Source organism: Capsaspora owczarzaki (assembly GCF_000151315.2).
Source record: "Capsaspora owczarzaki ATCC 30864 unplaced genomic scaffold supercont2.5, whole genome shotgun sequence".
Taxonomy (NCBI): Eukaryota; class Filasterea; order Ministeriida; family Capsasporidae; genus Capsaspora; species Capsaspora owczarzaki.
Window position 1 is genome coordinate 1,029,972 of NW_011887296.1, and position 23,563 is coordinate 1,053,534.

General features: G+C 53.0%; 9 protein-coding genes across 9 annotated transcripts; 3 read left to right on the top strand and 6 right to left on the bottom strand.

The window, feature by feature from the left end:
* Positions 1–181: 181 nt before the first annotated feature.
* On the top strand, positions 182–5,014 carry CAOG_03759 (phosphoinositide-3-kinase). Its single transcript, XM_004363430.2, has 3 exons — positions 182–472; positions 609–4,627; positions 4,739–5,014. The coding sequence occupies exons 1-3, from the start codon at positions 250–252 to the stop codon at positions 4,922–4,924; spliced, it is 4,428 nt and encodes a 1,475-aa protein (XP_004363487.2). The 5' UTR covers positions 182–249; the 3' UTR covers positions 4,925–5,014.
* CAOG_03760 (hypothetical protein) lies at positions 4,877–7,983 on the bottom strand. The gene is made up of 9 exons (XM_004363431.2): positions 6,958–7,983; positions 6,591–6,759; positions 6,449–6,505; positions 6,224–6,345; positions 5,939–6,143; positions 5,764–5,859; positions 5,633–5,698; positions 5,345–5,542; positions 4,877–5,215 (listed from the first exon to the last, which is right to left on the bottom strand). Exons 1-9 carry the CDS (start codon positions 7,846–7,848, stop codon positions 5,052–5,054), a joined length of 1,968 nt encoding a protein of 655 aa, XP_004363488.1. The 5' UTR covers positions 7,849–7,983; the 3' UTR covers positions 4,877–5,051.
* A 293-nt stretch (positions 7,984–8,276) lies between these two features.
* On the bottom strand, positions 8,277–12,057 carry CAOG_03761 (hypothetical protein). Its single transcript, XM_004363432.2, has 12 exons — positions 11,970–12,057; positions 11,280–11,393; positions 10,772–11,182; positions 10,525–10,641; positions 10,333–10,447; positions 10,102–10,238; positions 9,907–10,004; positions 9,702–9,802; positions 9,284–9,588; positions 8,949–9,017; positions 8,665–8,814; positions 8,277–8,427 (listed from the first exon to the last, which is right to left on the bottom strand). Exons 1-12 carry the CDS (start codon positions 12,042–12,044, stop codon positions 8,362–8,364), a joined length of 1,758 nt encoding a protein of 585 aa, XP_004363489.1. The 5' UTR covers positions 12,045–12,057; the 3' UTR covers positions 8,277–8,361.
* Positions 12,058–12,210: 153 nt separating this feature from the next.
* On the bottom strand, positions 12,211–14,489 carry CAOG_03762 (hypothetical protein). The gene is made up of 10 exons (XM_004363433.2): positions 14,200–14,489; positions 14,000–14,026; positions 13,827–13,921; positions 13,670–13,745; positions 13,528–13,569; positions 13,314–13,445; positions 13,093–13,207; positions 12,896–12,989; positions 12,631–12,807; positions 12,211–12,508 (listed from the first exon to the last, which is right to left on the bottom strand). The coding sequence occupies exons 1-10, from the start codon at positions 14,481–14,483 to the stop codon at positions 12,252–12,254; spliced, it is 1,299 nt and encodes a 432-aa protein (XP_004363490.1). The 5' UTR covers positions 14,484–14,489; the 3' UTR covers positions 12,211–12,251.
* Positions 14,490–14,524: 35 nt separating this feature from the next.
* CAOG_03763 (calcium/calmodulin-dependent protein kinase I) lies at positions 14,525–17,328 on the bottom strand. The gene is made up of 5 exons (XM_004363434.2): positions 17,227–17,328; positions 15,552–16,030; positions 15,348–15,423; positions 14,978–15,254; positions 14,525–14,863 (listed from the first exon to the last, which is right to left on the bottom strand). Exons 1-5 carry the CDS (start codon positions 17,301–17,303, stop codon positions 14,810–14,812), a joined length of 963 nt encoding a protein of 320 aa, XP_004363491.1. The 5' UTR covers positions 17,304–17,328; the 3' UTR covers positions 14,525–14,809.
* A 167-nt stretch (positions 17,329–17,495) lies between these two features.
* Positions 17,496–18,565, bottom strand: CAOG_03764 (nudix hydrolase 22). The gene is made up of 2 exons (XM_004363435.2): positions 18,259–18,565; positions 17,496–18,165 (listed from the first exon to the last, which is right to left on the bottom strand). Exons 1-2 carry the CDS (start codon positions 18,449–18,451, stop codon positions 17,591–17,593), a joined length of 768 nt encoding a protein of 255 aa, XP_004363492.1. The 5' UTR covers positions 18,452–18,565; the 3' UTR covers positions 17,496–17,590.
* On the top strand, positions 18,318–19,816 carry CAOG_03765 (hypothetical protein). The gene is made up of 3 exons (XM_004363436.2): positions 18,318–18,502; positions 18,596–19,239; positions 19,361–19,816. The coding sequence occupies exons 2-3, from the start codon at positions 18,761–18,763 to the stop codon at positions 19,482–19,484; spliced, it is 603 nt and encodes a 200-aa protein (XP_004363493.1). The 5' UTR covers positions 18,318–18,502; positions 18,596–18,760; the 3' UTR covers positions 19,485–19,816.
* On the bottom strand, positions 19,187–20,845 carry CAOG_03766 (hypothetical protein). The gene is made up of 6 exons (XM_004363437.2): positions 20,778–20,845; positions 20,595–20,685; positions 20,275–20,457; positions 20,056–20,153; positions 19,869–19,973; positions 19,187–19,649 (listed from the first exon to the last, which is right to left on the bottom strand). The coding sequence occupies exons 1-6, from the start codon at positions 20,823–20,825 to the stop codon at positions 19,539–19,541; spliced, it is 636 nt and encodes a 211-aa protein (XP_004363494.1). The 5' UTR covers positions 20,826–20,845; the 3' UTR covers positions 19,187–19,538.
* A 67-nt stretch (positions 20,846–20,912) lies between these two features.
* CAOG_03767 (hypothetical protein) lies at positions 20,913–23,545 on the top strand. The gene is made up of 6 exons (XM_004363438.2): positions 20,913–21,495; positions 21,652–21,713; positions 21,811–21,928; positions 22,030–22,229; positions 22,323–22,478; positions 22,557–23,545. The coding sequence occupies exons 1-6, from the start codon at positions 20,952–20,954 to the stop codon at positions 23,466–23,468; spliced, it is 1,992 nt and encodes a 663-aa protein (XP_004363495.2). The 5' UTR covers positions 20,913–20,951; the 3' UTR covers positions 23,469–23,545.
* Positions 23,546–23,563: the final 18 nt, after the last annotated feature.

The following is a 23,563-nucleotide window of genomic DNA, read 5'->3' on the forward strand; positions in this document are numbered from 1 at the left end:
GGTTGTTGGGATTGGATGTGGGTGAAAGTTGGGGATGTGGGTGAAGAAGTTGGGGATGTTTGAATTGAAATGCCAGTAACCTGCTCTTCTCCTCCTCGTCCTTCTCGTCGTTAAACTAGTGTGTGTGTGTGTGTTGAACAAAAAACAAAAAAGCGTGCGTCGTAACACTCCTCGTTTTACACTCGTTATTGTTTTTTTCCCCTGCTCAACAGGGCTCAAAGTGCTGCGAAGTGAGCGTCGGGGTTTGGCATGCTCGCGTCTTCAGCTGGTGCTGCTGCGCCAAAGCCCCCGCCGCGGCGGCCCCGCTCGGGATCGGTCGATACCGCCGTCCCACTAGTGCTCTACTTGCGAGTGTGGGCAAATTCGGCCGTCGTCGCCGCCGAGTCGACCACCCGCAATGACGCTGCTCAATTCGGCTCAGCTCACGACGCGGCCACCACTACCGCAGGTCTGTCTTCCACCCCTGCCCCGCGTGCGTCCTTCCGTTCTGGATTGGCTTGCTGCTTTGCTTATTGTTGTTGCTGGTGAAGCATTGAGACTCATATCTGCTCATTCAAACTGCAATACTCTTTCGCGCGCGGTTTTTGAATCACTTTTTACACAACCAGAGCGCAATGTCACAACGGGACTGTCGGCCGACCAAGAGCTGCTCGTCGATGCGCTCGTGCTGGAAGTGCCCACGGGCCGCTTGGCCGCAGCCGGTCTGCCCAGTGCCCGTGCAGCGCTGCACCGCGCAAGGATTGCACGGATTCGTCGCGAGTTGTTTGTACTGGAAGTCGAGCGCGCGCGTCGCCTCGCCATGCTCAACGCAACACTGCAGAAGGTTGCTACGGTCGCCAGCCAACTGCTGACGGCGTCCGAGGCGGCTGCGGCGGCTGCGTTGGCCGGTGCGGGACCTGGCGCTGCCTCCGATGCAGAATCGCCATTCGCAGCGCTTGCCAATGCCGCGAGCAAGTTTGGCCTGCTGCCACGATCAAGCAAGGCACTTAATGCCGGTGCGCTAGCCTCGCCAAGTTCGACAGGCTCTATTGCAGATGTGGCCGCGTCGAAAACGGGACCGCGCTCGTCGCCAAGCAACTCTGTCTTTTACTTTCCATCGTCATCGCCTTCTCCGGGACAGCCTTTTGACCAACCCTCATCATCAGCAGCTGCCGAAGAATCTGGGATGGATGCTTCTTCTGGGTCGTTGGACAAGACTGACAAGCTTTCCTTGGACAAGTTGTCCTTGGACAAGGTGTCTGTCGACAAATTGCCGCTCACTACTACTCCGCCAGGACAATCTCCTGCGCCAGTCCTCATGATGGTGCCGCACGTCACGTCGCCGCTTGTTGAGCAACTGTTAACGCTATCGCGTGCTGGAGATGCGGCGACGCTGTCAGCGCGGCTGCAGCAACAATACGGGATGGCCGGTGCTCTCCAGCACTCGCAACAACTACTGCAACAACTGGGCAATCCGCTGGCGGTTGTGCCCCAGCTCTCGCAAGAGCAGGTCGCTGTACTGCGTTTCCAGCGTTGGCAGATGGACAGTCCTCTAGTCAGCGAATTCTTGTTGCTTCACGGCCTCGATCCGAGCGACTTGGTTGACGACCCACTCGTGCAGGCACGGGGCCTCGCATCTCGTCCATCTCGGAACTTTGCTCATCTGTCAACGTCCACGCACGGCCAAACCGCTGCGCTCTCCTCGCATTCACGGCATGCGCGCGTCGCAAGCATGACGCGCATGATGATCCACGGTTCAAGTCGCTCGCATGAAAACGAAGGCGGGGTTGCGGAGGCCAGTGTGAATGGAGCGGGTGATGCGAGTTTGGACGCACCAACTCGTGAAGTACGCGTATGTCGCGAACATTTGTTGCAGTACTTTTGCGGCCTCGGCCGTGTCAACGACAGCATCCGCAACCGGGCCCGCGAGTCCTTGTACTCTGCCATCCAGTCCATCGCCGACGACCAGACTCTGCAGCAGCAATCGTCAGAGGATGCTGCCGCAGTCGCCGCACCGTCCGTCTTTTCATCCGACATTGCACACACCGTCACGTTGTCGATCGGCTCGGTGGACCTCCCGGCTCCCCGCGACACCTTCCCATCGTTGGTCGGCTCGTTTGCTTGGATGGAAGCAAGGCTCTACTATGGCAGTACTCTGCTCAACCAGCCCGGAACCGCCTTTGCCACGTCCGCGCAGAAAGTCACCGCGTTTGCCGACCGACTTCTCTTTCACAATTTCAAGATTGACTTTGGCGTGGCTCTCCATTCTGTGCCTCGCGGCACTCGCATCCAGCTCACATTGGTCTCGGCACCACGCGCACCAACAGTGGCAGCTGTCGTTGCGAGCCGTATAACAAGCGCGGGTGATGCGACAGCGACCAATAACAACAGCAACATGGCTGCACAATCAACAAGCGCGTTCTCCTCATCAAGCGCAAGTACCTCCGCCGGCGGTGTTCCCCGCCTGGCTACCGTCACGCCGGTCTTGTCCACAACATCTCGAGTGGTGGCCTGGGCGAATATTGCACTTGTTGACTGCGAGGCCAACGTTGCTCAAGGGCAGCTGCATGTTCGGCTGTGGGATGGCATGCAGCCGTCTCTCTATGGCACTACCTCGACCACGCGGTCGCCGCTGGCGGCGACAGCGCATGTCGCACTTCAGGCCTTTAGCCACAAAATCTTTTTCGTTGATCCTTGGTCCTCCAAAGACCCTCCTTCTCCTTCGCAAGCTCGCAAACAACGTCGCGCACATCCTGCGATTCGACGTGGCACGGTATCGGTTGCGACCTCTGCTGAGGAAGCAGCGGCAAAACCGTTTCGGCACAGCGATAGCGCTGACGCATTGCTGCTGCTGCAGCAGACATCATCATTGCCTTCGGGTGAAGACGAAAAGGAAGCCTCGACCACCAGCCTTCCCAGCGAGTCCCATAGCTCGGAAAGCCACGAGTGCGACGGGGACGCTGCAACAGTTTCGGACACGGTGGCTGCTCCCGAACCACACACCAACTCGGAGGTGCCGTCGTCGTCCCCATCCCCTCTGCCTTCAAGTAGTACAGCTGCTACTTCAAAAGACCCAGCGCGAAGGCGCCTTGGCAACGCCGAATCCAGCAGGTTGAGCACCGATCACGATGTCATTGACAAGTTGATTGCAGTTGATTGGCTCAACTCGGCGGCAGCTCGCGTTGCGATGCAGCAAATCTCCAGCACACCGACGCTGCAGTCCCCGACCGCGGCGCTGCGCCTTCTTGGTGGCGCTTTCCCGGACAGCACGGTTCGCGCGTTCGCCGTCTCGTGTTTGCATCGCGTGAGCGACGGCGAGTTTGTCGAGTACTCGATGCAGTTGGTGCAAGCGCTCAAGTTTGAAAACTACCATGATTCGCCGCTGGCGCGCCATTTGCTCGAGCGTGCCTTGTCCGACGACCGAATCGGCCAACGGGTGTTTTGGTATCTGCGCTCCGAAGCCAAACTACCCACGTTCCGCGAGCGCTTTTCGCTTCTGCTGGAGGTCTTTATTGCCTTGTTGGATCGAAATCGGCTCCTTCGCCTTGTCCACCAGGTTGATGTTCACGCAGAACTCGAGTACGTCGCGCAAGCGGTGAAACATGTCAAGGCGGCCTCGAGACACGCGCTTCTTCATGCCATGCTGTCTGCGATGCGACTCCCGCCCGTGTTCGGCCTTCCAATCGCTACAACCGAGCGTACCCTTGGAGAAACCTTTGCCGCGGCGCAGATGCCAGACTCGCCAGTGCTGTCTCGCGCAATGTCCGTCTCGGTGACTCGCACTCCGAGCACCCGAGGAGGGGGAGGATCGCACCGGCCTTCTGTGTCTAGCCGGCCGCGGCCCGCTGATATTGCCTCGTCTGTTTCGCTTGGGAACTCGGCTACCTTGACAGGAGCTGCGGAAGCCTCTGGGCCCGACTTTAAAATGTTTTGTGGACTCAACGTGTCCGGGTGCAAAGTGCTCGACTCGAAAAAGCTTCCCTTGTGGCTGTCATTCAAGACCACCAATCCGTTTGCACAGCCCTTCTATGCTCTGCTCAAGTGCGGTGATGATGTTCGGCAGGACATGCTCACCTTGCAGCTCATCCGCCTGATGGATCGACTCTGGAAGGCCAACAATCTCGACTTGCGCCTCATCACGTACGACTGCATTGCCACGGACGTGAGTGGCGCTGGTGTGGGTCTGATCCAAGCCGTTCGCGATGCCACCACCCTTTCCGCCATTCAAAAACTCGTCGCGGGCTCTGCGGCGGTTTTCAAAGAAAACACCATTTCCGTGTGGCTCCGGCAGCAAAATCCGATCGAAGAGGACTATATCGCTGCGGTAGACAACTTTACCCTCTCATGCGCAGGCTATTGCGTCGCCACCTATGTGCTGGGCATTGGTGATCGCCACAACGACAACATTATGTTGAAGAGCGACGGGCACATCTTCCACATTGACTTTGGGCACATTCTAGGCAATATTAAGCGCAAGTTTGGCATCAAGCGCGAGCGCACGCCGTTCATTCTCACCTCAGGCTTTGCCAATGTCATGGGCGGCTCTGGCAAAGACAATGGCCAGTTCACCAAGTTCCAGGTGTACAGCTGCCATGCTTTTATGATTTTGCGGCAGAATGCGGCCCTGTTTATCAACCTGTTGTTGCTGGTACGTTTGCGTTGAGAATTTTGGGGTGCCATAGGTGGAGGTTTTTTTTCGTTTCATACTGACGTGACGATTCTGTATATCACTGTTCTGTTTTGGATGTGCGCAATGCAGATGCTTGGCTCTGGATTACCAGAGCTACGGTCGGAAGACGACATTGCATACGTCAAATCTGCTCTTTTCCTCGACCAAAACGATGCTGATGCACTGAGGTCCTTCCAAGATCTGCTGGCCGGTGTCTTGAAGGCGGAATGGAGCACGCAAATCAATTGGTACATTCACAATCTTAAACATGCATAAGCAACAAGCGGCATTTGGTGTTATGCTTGTTTTTTCATGCAATATGCGTCACATCACACACAATTTATCAATAAATCTCAGCATCACTCAAGTTTGGCGTGAGCCATTGTCAAGCTTGGTCGTTTGTTTACTTTGCTCCAACATGGGTGCGGCTATCCCGTCGCGACTGACGCCGCTTTGTTCCACGCACTGTCAGCAGATTGTCCATCGCGCTACGAAGCTTGTCGGGAATGCTGAAGAAGGAATTAGCCTGCAGTGCTTGCTTGCAGTCGTTCTGAAAGTTCAGGTTGCCTGTGGAACACACAAACACAAAAACGAAACAAACACAAAAACGAAAACAAAAACAATGTGCATTGGTTTGGTTGAATGTGCGTCGTCTGAGAAAGCAGTCTGGCAGGGATAAAGTCACATTCGCCTTACTGCTCATCCGAAGAATGTTGCTGATGGAATTGGCAATCGAGGGAACAAAGTGAGGAAGAGCTTTGACGGATGAAGGGAGTCCGCCCAGCGGAATATCGCTCATCCGACGCCGCGACCTTTCGCGCACCGCAGCGGGCGCGATCTGAGGTGCAAGAATTCGATCTGCGCTGAGCGGGTTCTTAAGCAGTCCAAGAAGATCTGCGTGCAAAGTTTCGCGAAGGGTCAGCCTTGTTTTTGTTTTTTTTTCTTCCAAAACTGAATCTTTGTTTTTCATGCTGGTTTTCATACCGCACGCGGTCACCAGCGACTCGACCAAGGTCTTGCTAATGATAACGTCGACAAGTGCGAATGATCCTGATTTGCACAGTACGATTGAGACAATCTCCGCAGACACGCATTCGCGGCAAAATCGGGCATACCTTGCGGGACTTCAGAGCAGCTGAACAGGACGCGTGTCTTTTCATTCATTTGGGACCGATCCACTACACCGACAAAGATGCCTTGGATTCGCACCGCTGCGCAACAGCAATGAAAGGTTATTGAGTTACCACTCGAAACGAGAAAAAAGGTAAACCACAAATAGAACCCGCCTACCAATGCGATCAACGAATGCCGCGTGTGCCACATCCAACTCGTGGTAGACTTGTACCGTGCAGGTGACGTTCGGAGCGGTGGTGTTGGAAAACACAGAGTACAGCTGTGCCATCCGCGTCACAGTGCAAATGTCGTCGTGTTGTTGACGCAGCGTTCGAGTCTGCTGCGGCACTCGGTAAATGACCTCCGAGTCAAGTTGGCAGGCCTGAGAGGTAGGGGTTTTGTCAGTGGCTGAAGTGGGATAGGGGGGGGGGGCAAGCAATGAAGTATCGGCACAAACATTACCTTGGGACTGGCAATGCGAAGCGTCAATACAACGTGACTACCCTGGGTCGAAAGCAACAGCCGAGGAGCCCCGGCTTTCATTTGGTTGAGCATTGCTACGACTGCCGAATTTCCAGAGCATGCTGCAAGCCACAAAAAAAAAAAAAGTCAGCGACATCGGAGCAAAAACAAAACAATCGACATTTGCCATCCCGCTCGAGCCCAGAACAACTCATCCATCTTTACATTGGAAATGACGCGCCACGAGTGCTTCCAGATCTTCAAGAGGCATTGCGCTCGGTGCTGCAAGAGATCAAGCCATTAGAAAAACCAACCCAAAACTAAAAAAAAAAAACCAAAACCCAAAAACAACCCAAACAACGCATACCACTAATCGAGAACTCCACGGGCAAGTGATCCGCCAAATGCACAACAGACATGACTGCGTCATGTTCGACGGCTGCAGCAATCTCGATCGCCGATACAGGGTTATCAGTGGCGCCAGATTGGCTGCTTCGATTCCAGACGGCAAGCATCAACAGTAGGAATTGCTGAAGCTGTCAACACCCCAGCCCGGGAGATCGACCAATCGATGAGCATCAGAACAACACGGATTTTGATGGAATATGGCAATAATCGCACGGTATCAGTTGATCGGTCCAAAGTGAGCCAAAGCATAAGACAGCGAAAACATTCAACACACTCACAAACAAACAAAAAACCGCGCAAATTTCCCGCAAAATTGAACTTTTTACCTCAACAAGACAACCGGAAGCAAGTGCGACGCGCTGGCCCGCGACCGAGTTTGGATCGAGTGGAGGAAGGTCGTCGTCATCCATTCCAGTCGGTTCATCGTCCTCGGCGTCGTACCCGTCGTCGTGTTCGTCGTCGTTGTCGTCGCAGGGTGGCGGCACAAGCGGATGCGCGTTCAAGTTGGCGTTCTGGACGTCCTGTTGCTCCCAGCCGGCTTCGTCTCTGCCAGAACCACCCCACGCATTGCGATGCATGCCGGCGTTGTTGTTTGCATTGTAGTAGGCCGCACGACTCTGCTGGTGCAGCTGCTGTTGCTGGTGCTGGTGCTGGGCGTGGAGAGCGGCGCGGGCAGCGAAAAGCTCTTGCGCTTGCTCCCTCTTCAGCTGCAGCTGCAGCTGCTGTCGCTGCTGTTCGAGATGGGCTTGCTGCAATTCAACCAGCGACTTTTGTGGCATTCCAAACTGCGCATAGGCGATCGCGGCTTCCGTTTGGTGCAAGGGGAGCGTTTCCATTCTCGACGTCTCGGGCGCGCACTGTTGTTGCTCTTGTTGTTGTTGTTGCTCAAGATGCTGCTGCAGCTCGAACTGGAGTCGATACTGTTGTTGGTGTTGCTGCGGTAGATGCTGCTGCTGCTGCTGCTGTTGCTGCTGCTGGAAGAACTCTTGCTCGCGGAGAAGAAGCTCCTGCTGCGCTGCAAGTCGCTGCCGGACAACCTCGCGCCGGAAGGCCAGCTCAAACACATTCACCTCGACCATCGGGCCTCGCTCGCTCCGACGAGAGCGTTGGCGCAGGTGCTGCGTCTGCTTTGGTGGCTGCGCTTCGAACGGAGCTGCACGAGCGTTCATCTTGATCGCAGCGGCCGCTTCTTGGCTGGACATTTCCATCACTGGCATTTTCAGAACTGAGCTTTTTCCTCAACTTTTGCTCTCCTCAGAACAACGCCGAAGAGTATCAGCAGGAATAAGTGTCGGACAACCAAAAGTCACACAACGAAATACAAAAAACAAAAGTGGAGTGAGCAGTGAATGCATGCCAGAAAGGGGCATATCGGGATTATCAGGAGCGTAGGAGATGATCGGGGGGCGGCGGGTGGTGGCAGGTCGGAATCGCAAAACAAATAACCCAATCGGCTGTGTTCCCGATATGCCCCCCTCCCACGCAAATGCCAAAGTTGGAAAGTATGCGAGCAACTAAGACAACAACACACCAAGAACGCTCGAACGACCAGCGCAGTTTGGATGGGTCGCGTTTTTTGGGGCCCTAACCCTCCCCAAACCTTCCATCAACTGCATCAGAACTCAGGGGCACGCGGAACGACACCTACAATCCAAAAGGTCTATTCAACGTAATAACAAGAAGCATATCCAAAAAACGCGCACAGGTATGCAAAACAAGAGGAGCGGCAATCAAACGCGGTCGGTCGTTTCAACGGCGCCAAAGTAGGGAAGCATTTCCTCCCACATCGCTGCGACCTGCGCCAAGCAAAAAAAGGGGGGGGGGGAACCAAACAGTCAGTATATCGCCGACCGATTTGATTTGACACGCGACAAGCTAAGCTGGCCACTCGGGCCTATTCGCTCGATTTGGGCTTCCTTTCACACAAAAACTTCTCCCATCCTCTCTCCCACGGCCAAATTTGGAGAGAGTATCGCAGCGCTCAGATTCCTACAATCCACCCCATTTGGAATGGAGTCGCGCTCGGCACGTACTTTTTTATGGAAGAACACCTGTTCCTGGATGAAACTGTCCATCATGTCCTTGAAATCTTGCAGCCGCATCGAGTGGAAGTGCTCAAACTCTGCCAGCGTCACGTTGCTGATGGCCTCGCACTTGTTTTTGAGCTGGGAGATAGTGTCACCCTAGTAGAACGCCCAAAAGGAGGAAAGAGGGGCGGCGGAGGTGATGGCAAAAAGGGGAAATGGAGTCGTTGGTTCAAGTTGGGTCACGGGCCTGGTATGGCTGCTACAACAAAGGCCAAGACAACGTGACTTACAGACTCCTTCTCTTTGAGGAGTGCCTGGTTGTATGCATCAACAGCATTCTCGTGTGCCTTGATCAAGCTCTGAAGAGGGCGGAAAAATCATTGCAGCAAAAGTCAGTTCACAAAAAAAAAAAAAAAAGAGCAAGTAGGAATGTGCACGCAGCTCCGTTCGGCGATACTGAGACAAAAGGCACACCCCTATCTCAGAAACAAGCACCCAGAGCTCGACTCGGCCGCTGCACTGCACTGCGCAGCGAAGACGACGCACGGGAGTCGCCCATACTTTTCAAACCAACACCAAACGCTCAAAGTTGCAACAACTCGAAAAAAAAAAAACGCAAACGTACAGGGAATGTCTTCAAGATGCCCGTATAATCCTTGAGGAATTCCATCAACGGAACGGTGTCGTTTTGGCGTTGCAAGTCCATTGTGGACGAAATCTTGCCAACGCCAATGCTCATCATCTCCATGCCCTTGATGAGCGGGGCACACGCCTCGCAGTCGTCTCGCCAACACCAGAGATTCTCGGACGTCGGAGCTCCGCTGACAGGGTCGACCGGTGCGGGCTGACTGCTCGGGCCGGATGCCTCCTTTTCGTGAAGGACGACTCTGCGCAACGCAAAGCTGAGCTTGCCATATTCTGAGCGAAATTCTGTTCCAGAGGCAGGTTTTTACCAAAAAAAAAAGGAAAAAAGAAGGTCGTGTTGAGAAGCAGACACACAGGAGCCAAGGGGCCAGTCGAAGCCGTCCTCTCAATCACATTACCGGCTCGTTTATTTTGAAAATGCTCGGTCGTGTACGAGAGGTACGTGACGCTCTTTTCCATCGCTTTTGCCATCTTGGCGAATCGCTCAACAATCATAACCCTGCGTTTGAGAACACCGATTGAACAGGAAGGGCAAGAAGAGTGAGAGAGGCACTCCGGAAAAAAAGGAAACAAATACAACTCAAATCAGAAAACAAAACGCACCGGTTGTCAGGAACGTTGTTTTGAGGACACTCCATCGTCTCGATGAAAGACGATCGTCCAGCTTCCTTCTCGGCACTTCGCTTGCCACTCTTCCAGTTCTGTTAATCGCGGAGCAAGAACGAAAACCAAAAAGTCAAAAGTCAACCACAAAAGCACACTCATGATTGTCCGCAACCTCGAAAGAAAACCACCTACCGCTTTTTCAGCTGCCGTCAGAAAGTGTAGAAAGACGTTGGATGTGCCGAGAACAGGGTGGGCGGCCACGCGGTTGAGGAAACGCTCAAGACCACGCCTTCGCTTCTCGATGAAATGCTCGTCAAACTTGAAATTGGCTGCAGGAGGGGAGAGGGGAAGGGAAGGTGAGTCGCTGTGAGACAGTTCCAGCGCCCGACAAAGCTGTACGGACGGAGGACAAGAGTTGGGTACCTTGCAGAACCTTCTCGGGCATTGGCGGAATGGAGACATTCGGGAAGGTTTCTCCAAGCCGATTGTGAAGCCAGTTGAAGTGTTTGTAGCGCCGACTGACGGACGTTTTCATGGACTAGCAAGTGGCAATCTCAGTGTGAGCATGGAAATTCCAAAGACTCGCAAGTCAAACACATGAAATGAAACACTAACCGAAGACGTCACGTTGTATGACGTGAACTGTTTCATGCCCGAGTACTTTGACTTTTTCTCTGGCTTGCTGACCATGACTGTAACAGGCCATGAGGTGTGCTCCCAACGTGGTCCCTCCTGCACGACACCAATTCAAGCGATCAAATGGGTTTGCTGCTGGCACACTGACCGCCCTACTCTCTTGAACCACACGTCACCAAAAAACGCAAAACTCCAGAAAAAAAACAGGGCTCCGTCGCGCACGTACAATGATACGGTAGGGCTTCTCTTGCGTCGGAGACCCGACGCGGAAACTGCTCTTGCGACCGACGGCACCGGGGCTAGTGCTCATAGCCTGGTTGCTAAAACTGTAGCCCGAATCCGAGCCCTCGTCGTCGTCATCCTCGTACTCGTCTCCAGATGGTCGAGTATAGTCTGCGGGTGGCACAGGCGGGTAATCGTCGGCCTCGTCTTCCACATCGTCGGGACCGTCGTTCGACGCCTCGGGATACTCTGCATCTGGATCGGCCTCGCCATCGGCAGCGTCGATATCAGCCTCGTAGTCGTAGCTCTCGCTCGTTGCAGGCGGGGAAGACGGCGCCGGAAGACCGCGCGGTGGCGGGTTTCGCGCCGGCAATTTCGGCGGCCCGCTCACTGGAGCCGGAGTTGGCTGCGGAATCTGTCATCATCCAAGTCATACAACATTTGTTTGATTTCAATTATTTGGTCCTTCCATGCAAACCTTCTGACGCTGACAGCTCAATGTTTGGGGGTACCAGCTCAACGTAGTGCTCTGGGAAGAGTCCGAGCGGCGTGTCTTCGCCAGCGACGCGTCCTTCCCACCAGCCGCCGCCGACGTCCATGCGCGTAATCAGAATGATGTCACCAGGCTGCCAACAATAGCAACAACAACCACAACAACAACAACAACCAGTGCGAGTCAGTGAAGTGAGTTCAGCTCGAGTTCTACACGGTCAAGACCTTCTGGTCACACAACACCCAATTCCCATCACCAGCGCAAACGCCCTCCGTCCTGCTCCAACGGAAGCCCCGCTGGCGCAAGTCAAGCACAAGGTCAGACCCCCCCCCCCCTCACCCCTCAAGTGCACCACGCAGACCCAGCACCTTCCCGCCGTCGTCGTCCTGTGTTCTCCGCAGCAGCAAGTTGTGGTCTTTGTTTGCCCCCACTCAGACTTCCGACTCGCCTTCTTCATCGCCCCTCTTCTTCGTCTTGTATTGCTGAGCGTATTGTCGTTGGTGTTCAATTCCATGCTCGTGTTTTGACGATCAGCAAGTTGGCAAGGTTCTATTTCCCAATCCTCGTTGCTAACGTCTGTTTTTTAAAAGGGTTACAATTTTATCGTCCACTACTTATTTCTTCTTCTTTCTTTGTTCTTCTTCAGCATTGAATGAAACGCAAACTCATTCAATTAGAACAGCAAGAAAAGAGTTGGAATGATGCAAACCTGAAGAGCGAGCTCGACATCACTCGCTGCTTGGAACTCGTACAACGCACGAGCGCGCGCAATCGTCTGTGACATTGACAAAAAAAGGATGACTGGAGCGACGGTTTCCATTCCCCTCCCGTCCCAAAACGACTCGCGTGAAGCTAACTCTGAGTTTGAGGCCTCGCTGCTCTTGCTTCTTGGACGGTGGGCGAGGGGGCAAGAAAAAAAACGGCTGGCATCGAATGGCCATGCACCGTAAATCCCAAAAATGTCCATTCACAACTTTCCATTCACACTCCGTCACCATGGGATCAGCGCAACATCGGAACTGTCGTCAGCATCTGCAGACGGATTGGCTGGAAGCTCTGGCTCGAGAGGAAGCCCAAGAATGGCAGCTCGGCGTGCCTTCTTGTTGGGTTCATCGCCCGCATCAATCACCTTCTCGCAATGTCTCTCCGGTTGGAGGGGTGCCAAATGAGCCTGGATGGAAGGATGCTCCCGTTTGAGTTCGGCAATGCCATCGTCATACGATTGCGTGGCAAAGAAACGAGCTCGGGCTGCATGGCAAAGTTCGAGTTCAAAAAAAAAAAACAGAATCCAACAAGCACCTCGTGAGTTTGCCGCACAGGACAACCGATAGTCATTGTTCTCGGCAAGAATAGATGGCCAGCATTGGTACCTTCTTTGCTCAAGACTCGAGGGTCGTCCATATTCATGACGTGAGTGTGGAACAGCGAATATGGAATTCGGCTTGACAACGCAATCTGAATCCACTTGTCCAGGCAAGAAGCAGGCGCAAATGCGTAGCCCCCAAAGAGAGCTGGGTTGGCCAACAGTCCACGAGCCGACATGACACCTGTGACCGAGCATGGGACACAAGGAGATGGTGGTCAGCTTTGAGCAGACAAGCGGTTACAAACAAACGCACTCAGCATCTGCGTTACCGTCAACTCCAGTCGCGGCAGCCACAGCATTAACATCCAGCATTGAATTTATATCGCCGTTCGCCACAACAGGGATGCTAACATTATCCTTGACCTGCTCAAAGATGCAACAAAATCATGCAATACCAACAATTCGCAGCAAAACTGAGCTCACCACCAAAAGCAAGTTGGCGAGTCAGTATTGTGCGCTCTCGTACCGCTTTGATGCCTTCTAGAATGACAGGCTCGTGTCGCATCGACGGGGTTCGACCGTGCACAGCAATCCAATCCGCCCCTGCTCGCTCAGCGGTTTGTGCCAGCTCAATGGTTTTCCTGAGAATGATGATGATGATCGGACAACCGACAGTTAGTCCGAATCACAACGATCTTGCTTGCTTCCGGACCAAGCCCGGACCAGCAGCCCCAAAAACGCACTCACTTGAAGTCCAGGTTGATTCGGATTTTGACAGAGACAGGAATTGTAATCCGACTCTTCGCGGCTCGTACCATATCGTAAATCAACTGGGGCTTGCGCAGCAATGCCGAGCCGTAGCCTTCACTCATTGCCCATCTGTTGCATGTACCAAGATGACCATTTAGTTGACAAGAACATGGCGAGCCACCATGAAACGTGCTGGAACAGCAAGTCGTACCTTTGCGGACATCCGCAGTTGATGTCAATCCCATCGACATAGCTGTAATCAGAGCAGGAGTGTCCGTTGAGACTTGGGCATGAGTGCACATCGGAAAACCTCTTTCTCCCCGTTCAAAAACAAAAAACTCAAATTCACTTACGGAGCCACCATCTCGGCGGCTGTACATAGCATTTCTGTGTGCTTGGCAGCAAATTGAACAATAACAGGATGGTCGTCTGTCGCATGCAAGAAAAATCAGCCCAAACGCGCCTCGACTATGTTTGTTTTTTTGCCCGGAAAATCACGGCAATCCTTACACTCGTTGGTCGAGAAATCATTGTCTCGGCCTCGTTTGGACAAGATAAAGTTTTCGGCGACCGTCATTGGGGTATAAGCCAGATCGCATCCAAACCTATCAACGAATGAAATGCACCCAAGCAGAATCAGGGATCCTGAGCACCTGAATTTGGCACAAGAAAGCGGAACTTACGCGCGCACTAATTCTCGAAAGCCAAGTCTGCGCACAATTGTTCGTCCGACAAAATTCATCGAGTTGGTCACACACGGAGAGATATTCATAGAGTGTTTTCGACAAGTGAGTGTGAGAGCAGCACACGAGGAGCAGCGAGGAAGGCGCACGTGCGACCTCGGTCCAGTAACCACCGCACGAAGCCATGCGCGGTCGCTTACTTTGAGTATCGCACCATTGGTGCGCAGATGCGGACGGGCTGCTTGGTCTCGCGGGCTCGTGCAAAGAGCTCCAGCGGAGTGAGGTAATCCGGGAAGGCCGAATCATCACCGGCCCGACTCTCTGCGTCAGCGTCGCCCTTGCCCGATACACGCGACTGCACTTGCTGCTGGTCGACAGACACGGAAGCCGCGCCCGCTTTCCGTCGACCGGGAAGCCGGCGAGCCACGGGGTGCTCGACCAGCGGCGCGTCGTCACTGAGCACTTCTCGGTCGCGATCGCCCATTTGAATTTGAATGACTGGAGGTCGATTGAACAGAATGGCATGGAATGGTGGATAATCATGTACAAATTCTCGAAAAGAAAGTACAAGAACAACAAAAGAACAAAACGCATGCGCACAGACAAAAAAAAAAAAAAAATAATGCACACAATGGAAAACAAGAACGAAAAAAAAAAATGATACCCAGGGGGTACGAGTGCAAAAGAACCCCTCACCTCCCCTTTGCATTCCTCCTGCAGAAGCAGACAACCTCTTGCAAAGGCGCCAGAGCTCACGAGACGCAACCAAGGCACAAAGGCACAGTGAATTCATCGAAATGGCATGTTTGCTCAGAGATGGAGCTTGCGCATGCGCTCGATCGCCAGGATTGTATTGATAGTTTTCTAAAATAAAAGTAAAAAAAAAAAATCACAAAGAAAATGAAGTGGCAAATGGATGAGTGTTTGTTTCCAGCAAGCGCGCGTGTCTCAGCCAACCGGCAATTCGTAATATCTCACCTTCCACTTGCTCTTGAAGTTCTTCTTGAGCTGCGTGCTAACAGACGAGTGAATGTTCTTGTCAGAGGCAGCATCCGAGGCTATCCAGGGGTGCTCAAGCGCCTGATCCGCAGTAAAGCGCTGCTCGGGATCAATCGTCAACAGGTGTCGGATAAAGTCCTTGGCGCTTTCTGAAATGTCGCTCCAGTAGTTCGGGTCGAACGAAAACTCTGCCCGCATGATCTGCTTGAACAATTCGGCATTGTTTTCAGCGTAAAACGGCGGGTAGCCGGATAGTCTGTTGCGAGAAGGAAGAATACGCCGCATACAATAAATATCGTGCAACATCCAAACAGTCCGAACGACAACAATGAAGTGGGCAGGCGCGTACAGGATGAAGGTAATGACGCCAACCGCCCACATGTCAACTGCCTTGTCGTAAGGCTTGCGAGTCAAGACTTCGGGGGCTGTAACGAAACAACAACAACAACAAGAAAAAGCGCGCGTCAACAAACAAAATGTTAAATGTGAGCGTTGGCAAAGAGAGAGACATCCTTCCAAATCACAAGGATGAAGCAAATACGCGCTGACATACCAACATAGCCAGGAGTTCCGCAAGTAGTTTCCATGACCAAGGATTCGTCGGCCTCCTTGCGGATGCGCGAAAGACCAAAGTCGGTAATCATAATCTTGGAGTCTTCGTCCTTGCTAAAGAAGAGCAGGTTTTCCGGCTTGAGATCGCGGTGCACAATGCCGGCGCTGTGCAGGTATTGAACGGCGCTCAGAATGTCCTTGACGAGCTTGGCGGCGTCGCGCTCAGTGTAGTATCCCTTCTCGAGAATGCGGTCAAACAACTCTCCACCGGTGACGAGCTCCATTGCAAGGTAGAGGTATCGCGGTGACTCAAAGACGTCCAGCAACTGAATGACATTCGAGTGCTTGGCCGTCTTCAGGATGGCGACCTCCGTCTCGAGCGATTGCTGCTTGGTGCAGTTTCGCTTGTCAATGATCTTGAGCGCAATGCTCGCGTGTGTGACGTTGTCGACGCCCAGCACGACCTCCGAGAAGGCGCCTCTGTCAGAGTGAGAATGTTATGTTTGCGATTGCACGTTGGAGAAAGTGAGTGATCGCGAATGGCAATGGGAGGGAAGCAAAAGCACCAGAAAACAAGGAAAAACGAGTTGGCTTTTTTTTTTCTTCTTTTCGTTTTTTGAAACGCGATTCGTCACTCGGAAGGATGAAGGAGCGCAAAACAACAGACACCAACGAACGACGCTTGGTCAATGTGCTACGTTGCCACCCAGAATGGGGATGCACAGGAGACGAGCAAAAGCAAAAACGGAAGAACAAGAAAAAAGAAAAAAAGAAAAAAAGAAAAGAGAAAATAAAACGGAAAATAAAAAACCGGGGATTTTATTATTGTTCAGCGTTTGAGCAATCCCCACCCCCTCTCACAACGCTCACCTCGACTCTTTAGTCATAGACACACACGTACGCACACACGCGTTGCGACGGTCGCTGCCATCAGCCAATTCCAGCCATCATCATCAAAAAGATCAAAACGAAAAAAAAAAAAAAAAAAGATAAAAAGGCTGAATTCTAATAAAAATCATCGTAAAATGGTACAACAAAAACCACTGATGCATCATCAAATTATAACAACAAGAGAAAAACCATCAGGAAAAAATCATAGGAGAAGAGCCAATCAAAAAAAAAAAAGTTTTAAAAGTTCAAAAAAAAAAACGATCAAGTTTTTTGTTTTCTCTTCTTTTTTTTTTTGTGTTGGTTTTCTTTCTCCTCACTCGAGCAGCCCGTCATGTCAGCGACAATAGCAATACGAGGACTTGCACATCACCAACCAGCCTCAAACGACACGCTGAACAGCAGCAGGCAGCAAAAAGGCGAAGAGCACAATTTTCAAAAGGGGTCGTTTTTTCAATCTTTTTCTTTTTTTCTTTTTTTTTCCGTTGCTGTCTTCTTCTCTCGCTTCATTGAATGGAGCAGCGCGGGCAAATCAGACCAACGCTAGATAGTGCCTCACACGCACCGCCGCGCCTCCAGACAACAAGCAGAGAGCGGGAAAGAGACAGCAACGCGCAATGCTACTGTTCGCAGCCTTGATTTTTTTTTTTTTTTTTTTGGCTCCAGTTCTGCTTCTCCCTGCCCTTCACTCACCTGCCTTCACGCACTCTCCCAACTCTCCCAACTCTCTCTCACTTTGGCCTTCGACTGTGGTTGAATCTCGATTCGTCGTTTCAAGCCAAACTTACTCGCCAAGCAGCTGCTTGAGTGTGTACTTTTGCCGGATGAACTCATCCAGGTCGGGATTCTTATAGAAGGACGTCATTCTGGGCCAACTCGAAAAGAATGAACCGACCCCTCGAATTGGATTGTGGGGGCTTGTGACGATGCTGGATTGTCAACAAATGTGCTATGACACAACGAAAGCACTACTCGAAAATTTTGGACGGTTGCGGTCGGCGATGGTGGTGCACCGTTAAAAACAGTGCCCCCTCTGATAAAGTAATATTATAGAATAGGGGGCACTGTTTATTTGGGAGTTGTTACTAGAGCCCGAAGGGCGACCATGTGCACTACAAAGCGTAGCGTAGTAGTACCCCCCCCCAACAATCTTTACAACCGACTCGAAGGCTGGTGCGTCGCTGGAAGCACAAAGCGATCGCCATCAAGCTCAAGCTGCGTCGGTAATAGACCGCCAGGAGGCATGAGGCTAAAGCTGGGTGTGTGCTCGTACGCAACCTTGGAGGCGACGATGAGCACCAAAGCCGTCAACCCGAAAATGTTGGCAGAGCTCGTCAGGGTCGGATCGACCTTGTCGGAAGTCGCCAGCAGCGACAGGGCATCGATGGGATAGTCGAAAAAGTGAATACGGAACGGGACGGAGCGGAAGGAAATGTCCATGAACGAATGGTGCAGGCCCAGCGCAAACATGTCAAAGGGGGCGTCGAAAATGACAGACACCTCGCGCGGGTTTGGTGTAAGGCGCGGTAATTGCGAGCGATTGCCCAGCCATGCTACGACTGGCGTGACGAGCAGCAGGTTCTTGGACACGAACGGTGCCATGGCTTTGATCACCTGCGGCCAAGTTTGCGGCAAGCCGACCTCCTCCTCGGCCTCTCTCAGCGCGGTGTGCGCAGCATCTCGGTCTGTATCGTCTCGTTTCCCACCAGGGAATGCAACTTCGCCACCTAATAGGACAAACCTTGACACGAGTGAGCATTGTTCACATTGCAGATTGTGCAGCAGCAATTGAAACAACAACAAAAACGAAGCAACCCAACCGTGTGATCGCATGTCGACCGCCCGCTTGGTCAGCAGCACCCGAACAGAGTGCGTCGTCTCGCAGTAGAACAGCCCGACGAGCACTGCTGCCGTTGGAAGTGCCCGCAGGCTCGACGACAGCGACTCTTGCGGGTGCTCTGGGATGTAGTGTCGGAGTCGCTCCAAGATGACATCCACGTCTGGAGCTTGCATTGCAAAAGCGGTGTGTTGGTACTTTGGAAGAGCTTGATCAACGATAGCGAGGTACAGTATACGAGCGATTTGTCGGTCAGCCAAGTACTGTCCAGTAGTTCAATTGGAAACGGCAGAATTGACTGAGCTCTTTTGACTTCCCAGAACAAGCACATTGATGGTGTGGTAGATCTACTGTGTCATTCCAGCAACAGTAATTCTCAATGTATTTCGTAGTTGACTCCAAAAGCGAAGCAAAAGACTAAGCCAGTCCAGTCCAGTTCAAATCCAGTTCCCAAACCAACAACAGCCAAACGGCTCAGAGAGCACATGGAGCAGGCACCACCGACGCCGACCGAGCTGAGCGCCAAGATCGCGCAGTACGAGCGCTTTGTAGACGACAAGCTCAAGTCCGACCTGCAGCAGGTCGAGTCCAAGCGGGAGCAGATCTACGCACAGTGCGCAGAGTACCTGCAGCTCAAGAACAGCCTGCTTGCCATCTGCGACGCAACGGGACTGCCCTCCACCGCAGCAGCAGCAGCAGCAGCAGCAACACACACAGGAGCATCGTCATCATCATCATTTGCATCGGCATCGGCATCGTCCAAAGTGGCAGCCGGCAGCAAGGCATCCGACGCCGCAGTCACGCCAGTCAAGACCATGGTCGACATTGGATGCAACTACTACGTCCAGGCGGAAATCCCAGACCCAAGCAGAGTCTTTGTCAAGGTTGGATTTGGATTCTACGTCGAGTTGTCCATTCCCGAGGCTCTGGTATTTATTGAACGCAAGACAGCACAATTGGACAAGTTAAGTTTCGTTCGACATCGTTCATGTTTGATGCTGTAACCAGTGGCGTCATCCATGCCCACGCAATACGCCATTGTAGTTGTTGTCTGACTGGCTTTTTTTGCATTTTGCCATCGGCAGGTCGACCGAGGCGCTTGCAGCAGAATCGGCCAAAATCAAGGCCAACATCAAACTCACGCTGCAAGCACTACAAGACCTGCAGTCCATTCGAGAACCAAGCGAACCTCGACGGGATGTCTCTTGACCAAGATGCCATTGGGACAGGCACCTCCCGATAATTTTGTTGGTTGTGGACTGTTCACTTGGTGGAATCGACCTTGGTCCGCTTCTGCTTCTTGTCTCGAAGGGTCTGTGTCAGTTCTTTGATCCGGGACTCGATGGAGTCGGTAGAGTCAAGAGTCTCGTCGGCCTAGGAAGAACCCACAAGTGTTGCAGAAAGTCAGTCCGTCGTGCTCCTCAAACGTTAATAATTTCTTTTTTTTCTTTTTTTGCTTGTTTTGTTTGTTTGCCAATGCTTTGTGAGCGCGGTACTGCTCCAGATCACTGGCATGTTAGTACACAATACATCTCTTTCCCTCTTCTGCTCTGGGCGAACTGTCGGCGGAAATGTGGGAGCAAAATCACTCACTGGGCGTTTTGTGGTTGCCGAGGTCGCAGATGCAGCCTCTGCTGCTTCTCGCGAAGCGAATGACGCCAAGTTAGGATGTGCCGTGATTTGCTTGGCCACAGCCACCTGAAATGCGGCGATTCAAGCACACCTTGTTGGTTGTTTTGGTTTTTGAGAAATCAAACAGCATTTTGGTCCCCCTACTTACACGAGCAATAAAGTAGTCTGGATCAATGCGCTCCAACGCGAGAATTCTATCTTCAATCTCCTTGATACGAGCCATGAAATTGAGTGGCAGCTTGCGATCTGGGGAACAAGCATGCAGCACAAAGTGGTAGTTAGCTGACTCGTGCACTGCAACATCAGGCCATTCGCGATTGACTCAATGAATCAACACTCAAAAGAAAATCTCTTGTTATGAGCTTACTCTCCATGCCAAGGTGGGCCTCCAGACTTGCGACGCGCTCTTCGACGCCGTGTGGCAGCAAGTACGTACCGACCACATTGTCCATGCGTACCGCCGGGACGTGGCTGCTGCTCAATGCGCCCGTGTCCAGATTACGATGCCTCTGGATGTCAGCAGCTCCGACACGCGCACACGTCGCATCGCCTAAGCATGGAGCGAAGCCACCATGAGGGTTGAGCCGAAGATCAAGCACGAACCACCACCACCACCACCACCACCCATTGCCAATATCACAGCACATCACATCATACTAGTGATGTAGATCTGCCTCTTGTCCTCACCTGGTCGTGCTGGAGCAGTAAACTCGCGCTGGTTGTTCTCGTCAATCTCGGCTCGCTTCTGCGCAATGCGCTTCTGCATCTCGCTGTTGATCTGTGCTTCCACACGGACGCACATGCATGAGAGCATTAGAAGTTTAGATTCAGATTGTTGTTTTTTGTATTCAGGTGGGATTTGCTCTGTACTTCAGCATTGGTCGCTTGATCTTGCACGAGCTCACTGCTGCTGCTCATCCTCTCAGAAACAAAAGAGAGACTGAGCTGAACTCCAGTTTCATCGTATTCCACTTAAGTTTCGAGCGGTGGCTCAGTTTTTTTTTTCCTTTGTTTCTGTTGTCGTTGTCTGAGCAGCTATCATTCATGGCTCAGCCAAGTCGAGACCCGAGTGACGTGTTTGACCGACTCGCTGGACTGTTCCACGACCTCGCCGACATGGTTCGAGAGACTGTCGCGGACGGTGCTGCACCGGGGATGCCTGTGGCTGTGGCTGTGGCTGCACCGCCACCGCTGACGCTGCCGCATGCGTCGGAGTTGCTGACGTTGGACGGCGCGCGAACGGCAGCCAAGTACGTTGCAGTCCAGGGCCAGACTGCCCTCCGCGCCATCCCCGGATATCCATCGAGCGTTGTCGCTGCTGCATCCACGGGCGCCGCGGCCGTCGCAGCAGCTGGCCTGGGCGCGCTCTGGTGGAAGTCGTCGTTCGGCGACCCTTCACATGCTGCTCCGCCTCGCCGCTGGTTCTGGTCCAGCCCAACAAACCCATCTCTAGCAAATGGCGTCAATGGCACAACAACAACAACAGCACCGCTGAATCAAGGCGGACATGAGACGCTGGCCGGTGGTGCTGCGTTTGACGAGGTCGCCATGCGCCGCAAGCGAAGACTCGCCAAGACAAGTAACGATCGTACGTTCGTTCACAGGGGAATCGGAGCAGCGTCGTTCATTCGATATGCGAGTCGAGTGCGCCGTGGTTCCTGGTTTCCATGCTACGGTGGCGCTGTTGGCACAATCTGACAACAAGCTTTTTGGCTGATTGCTGATGTGTTTGGATTGATGACAGCTTACGTGCCAGGGACCAAGAACATTGACGGCAATTCGTGCTACATCAACGCGCTAATGCAGGCAAGGACTTGGAGAATGCGCTTCGTGGTTCGAGGGAGAGGGTGTATTGTGGGGTGCTTCGCAAGCTCTGACTTTTGGCAACCATCATCATCATCAGGCTTTCGCGTCTGTTGGGAAGCTGCACGAGTTTCTGTGTGCCCATGCAGACAACGCCCGGATATTGGGGCATGGTGGACAGCTACCTCTTGTTGTAGGCGTGGCTGACTTTCTCGATGGTATGCAACACGGAGTGGTGCTTTTGTGTTTTGTCAGGCGTTTTGTTTCATCCCTCAGCCTTGAATAACGCCATCTTGCCGTTGTTTGTTTCATCCCTCAGCCTTGAATGAGCGACAACCCTCTTCGAATTCAAAACCGCTTGCTGCGTACACTGTGCTTGATCCGCTCTGCGCAAAATATGGAATGCTCAACGGTCGGCAGCAAGACCTGCACGAACTGTTTCAATTCGTCTCCTCGACCTTGACTGACGAACTGGCAGCCATGCAGCACGCCAGCAAGCGAACACTTTCCATCGACAAGGTGAGTAGCCGCGAATTGCAGCTTGATTGATTGGGAGGTGGCTCACCCCTCTCTCCTCCACAAAAAAACAAAAAAAATTCTGATGTGTCGCAGAATCTTGCCATCCCTAGTCGGTCTTGCCTCTCGTTTGCATCGCCAATGATTGGTCTCGTGGCGACTCAATTGGTCTGCAGCGCCTGTGGGCATGAGGGCTCCTTGAGACTCGATCCTTTCGATAACATTAGTTTGCCTTTGTATGCAGTCGATAGCGTAAGTTTGAGGATCATGGTGTTTCCATCTCTGCCATCACTCTTGCCTCCTCTCACCCATATTCCTCCGGTGTTGCAGTTCTCTCCTTCTTTGCTTGACTGCCTTGCAGCGCATTTCTCCACACAGCCGCTGGAAGGCATCAAGTGTGACAACTGCTACGACCGTGCAGTCCCATTATCGTGGCAGTCCTCCGCCAGCAACACTCCATCCAAGGCTGGCAAGGTTTCCCTTGCGGCGATGGCGGCGGCTCAAGGTCGACGCTGGCAGCCCACTTTGCGTGGTCGCGGATCCCTCCACGTTGCGCTTGCTAAACTCCCGCCAGTGTTTGCCATCCACCTCTCGCGCCTCGTGTACACGGATTCCGGCAACGTCAAGGCCGACAAGCACGTTCGTTTCCCCATGGTGTTGGATTTAGCCCCTTTTGCCTACCTGGAGCAGCAACACAATGCAATCGCAACCATGGGCCCAGAGCCGCTCGCGCGTCTCATCCGTGCAGCAACCCGATCCACAGAAGCAGGCTCTACAGCCCAGAGTTCTACGTCCAGCGATCGCAACGCCTACCGCTACAAGCTTTCCGCGGTTGTCGTTCATCTCGGTGGTGGATCCGGCGGGCATTTCGTCACGTACCGGAAAATTAAACGCGTGTACCGTGTGCCCGCCGCCGTTGCTGCTGCTGATACTCCTTCTTCTGTTAATGCCTCTGTTTCCAGTGAAGGAACAGAGTCGTCACTTCCTGCAGGTGGAGCCGCGCAAGAAGCCGACCTAGTCAAAGAAGCCACCGCTGTCTCGGACGCGTCCTCCTCGGCAACATCCGCTGAACCTTCGACCGTCATCAAGGAGCATTGGCTGCATTGCTCGGACGATGTCGTGCGCATGGCCACCACCCACGAAGTTCTGAGCTCGCAAGCCTACATGCTGTTTTACGAGCGCGTCGGGGCGGCCTCCAGCTCCACCATTTCTGCAGGGATACAGCATGCGTCCAAGCTGTAATTGAGGATGATGATGTTGTTGTTGGTGGTGCTATTCTTTTCTTGTGGTGATCAACAAAACAGCGGAAATTTGCAGTGTTCATGGTCCAACAACGG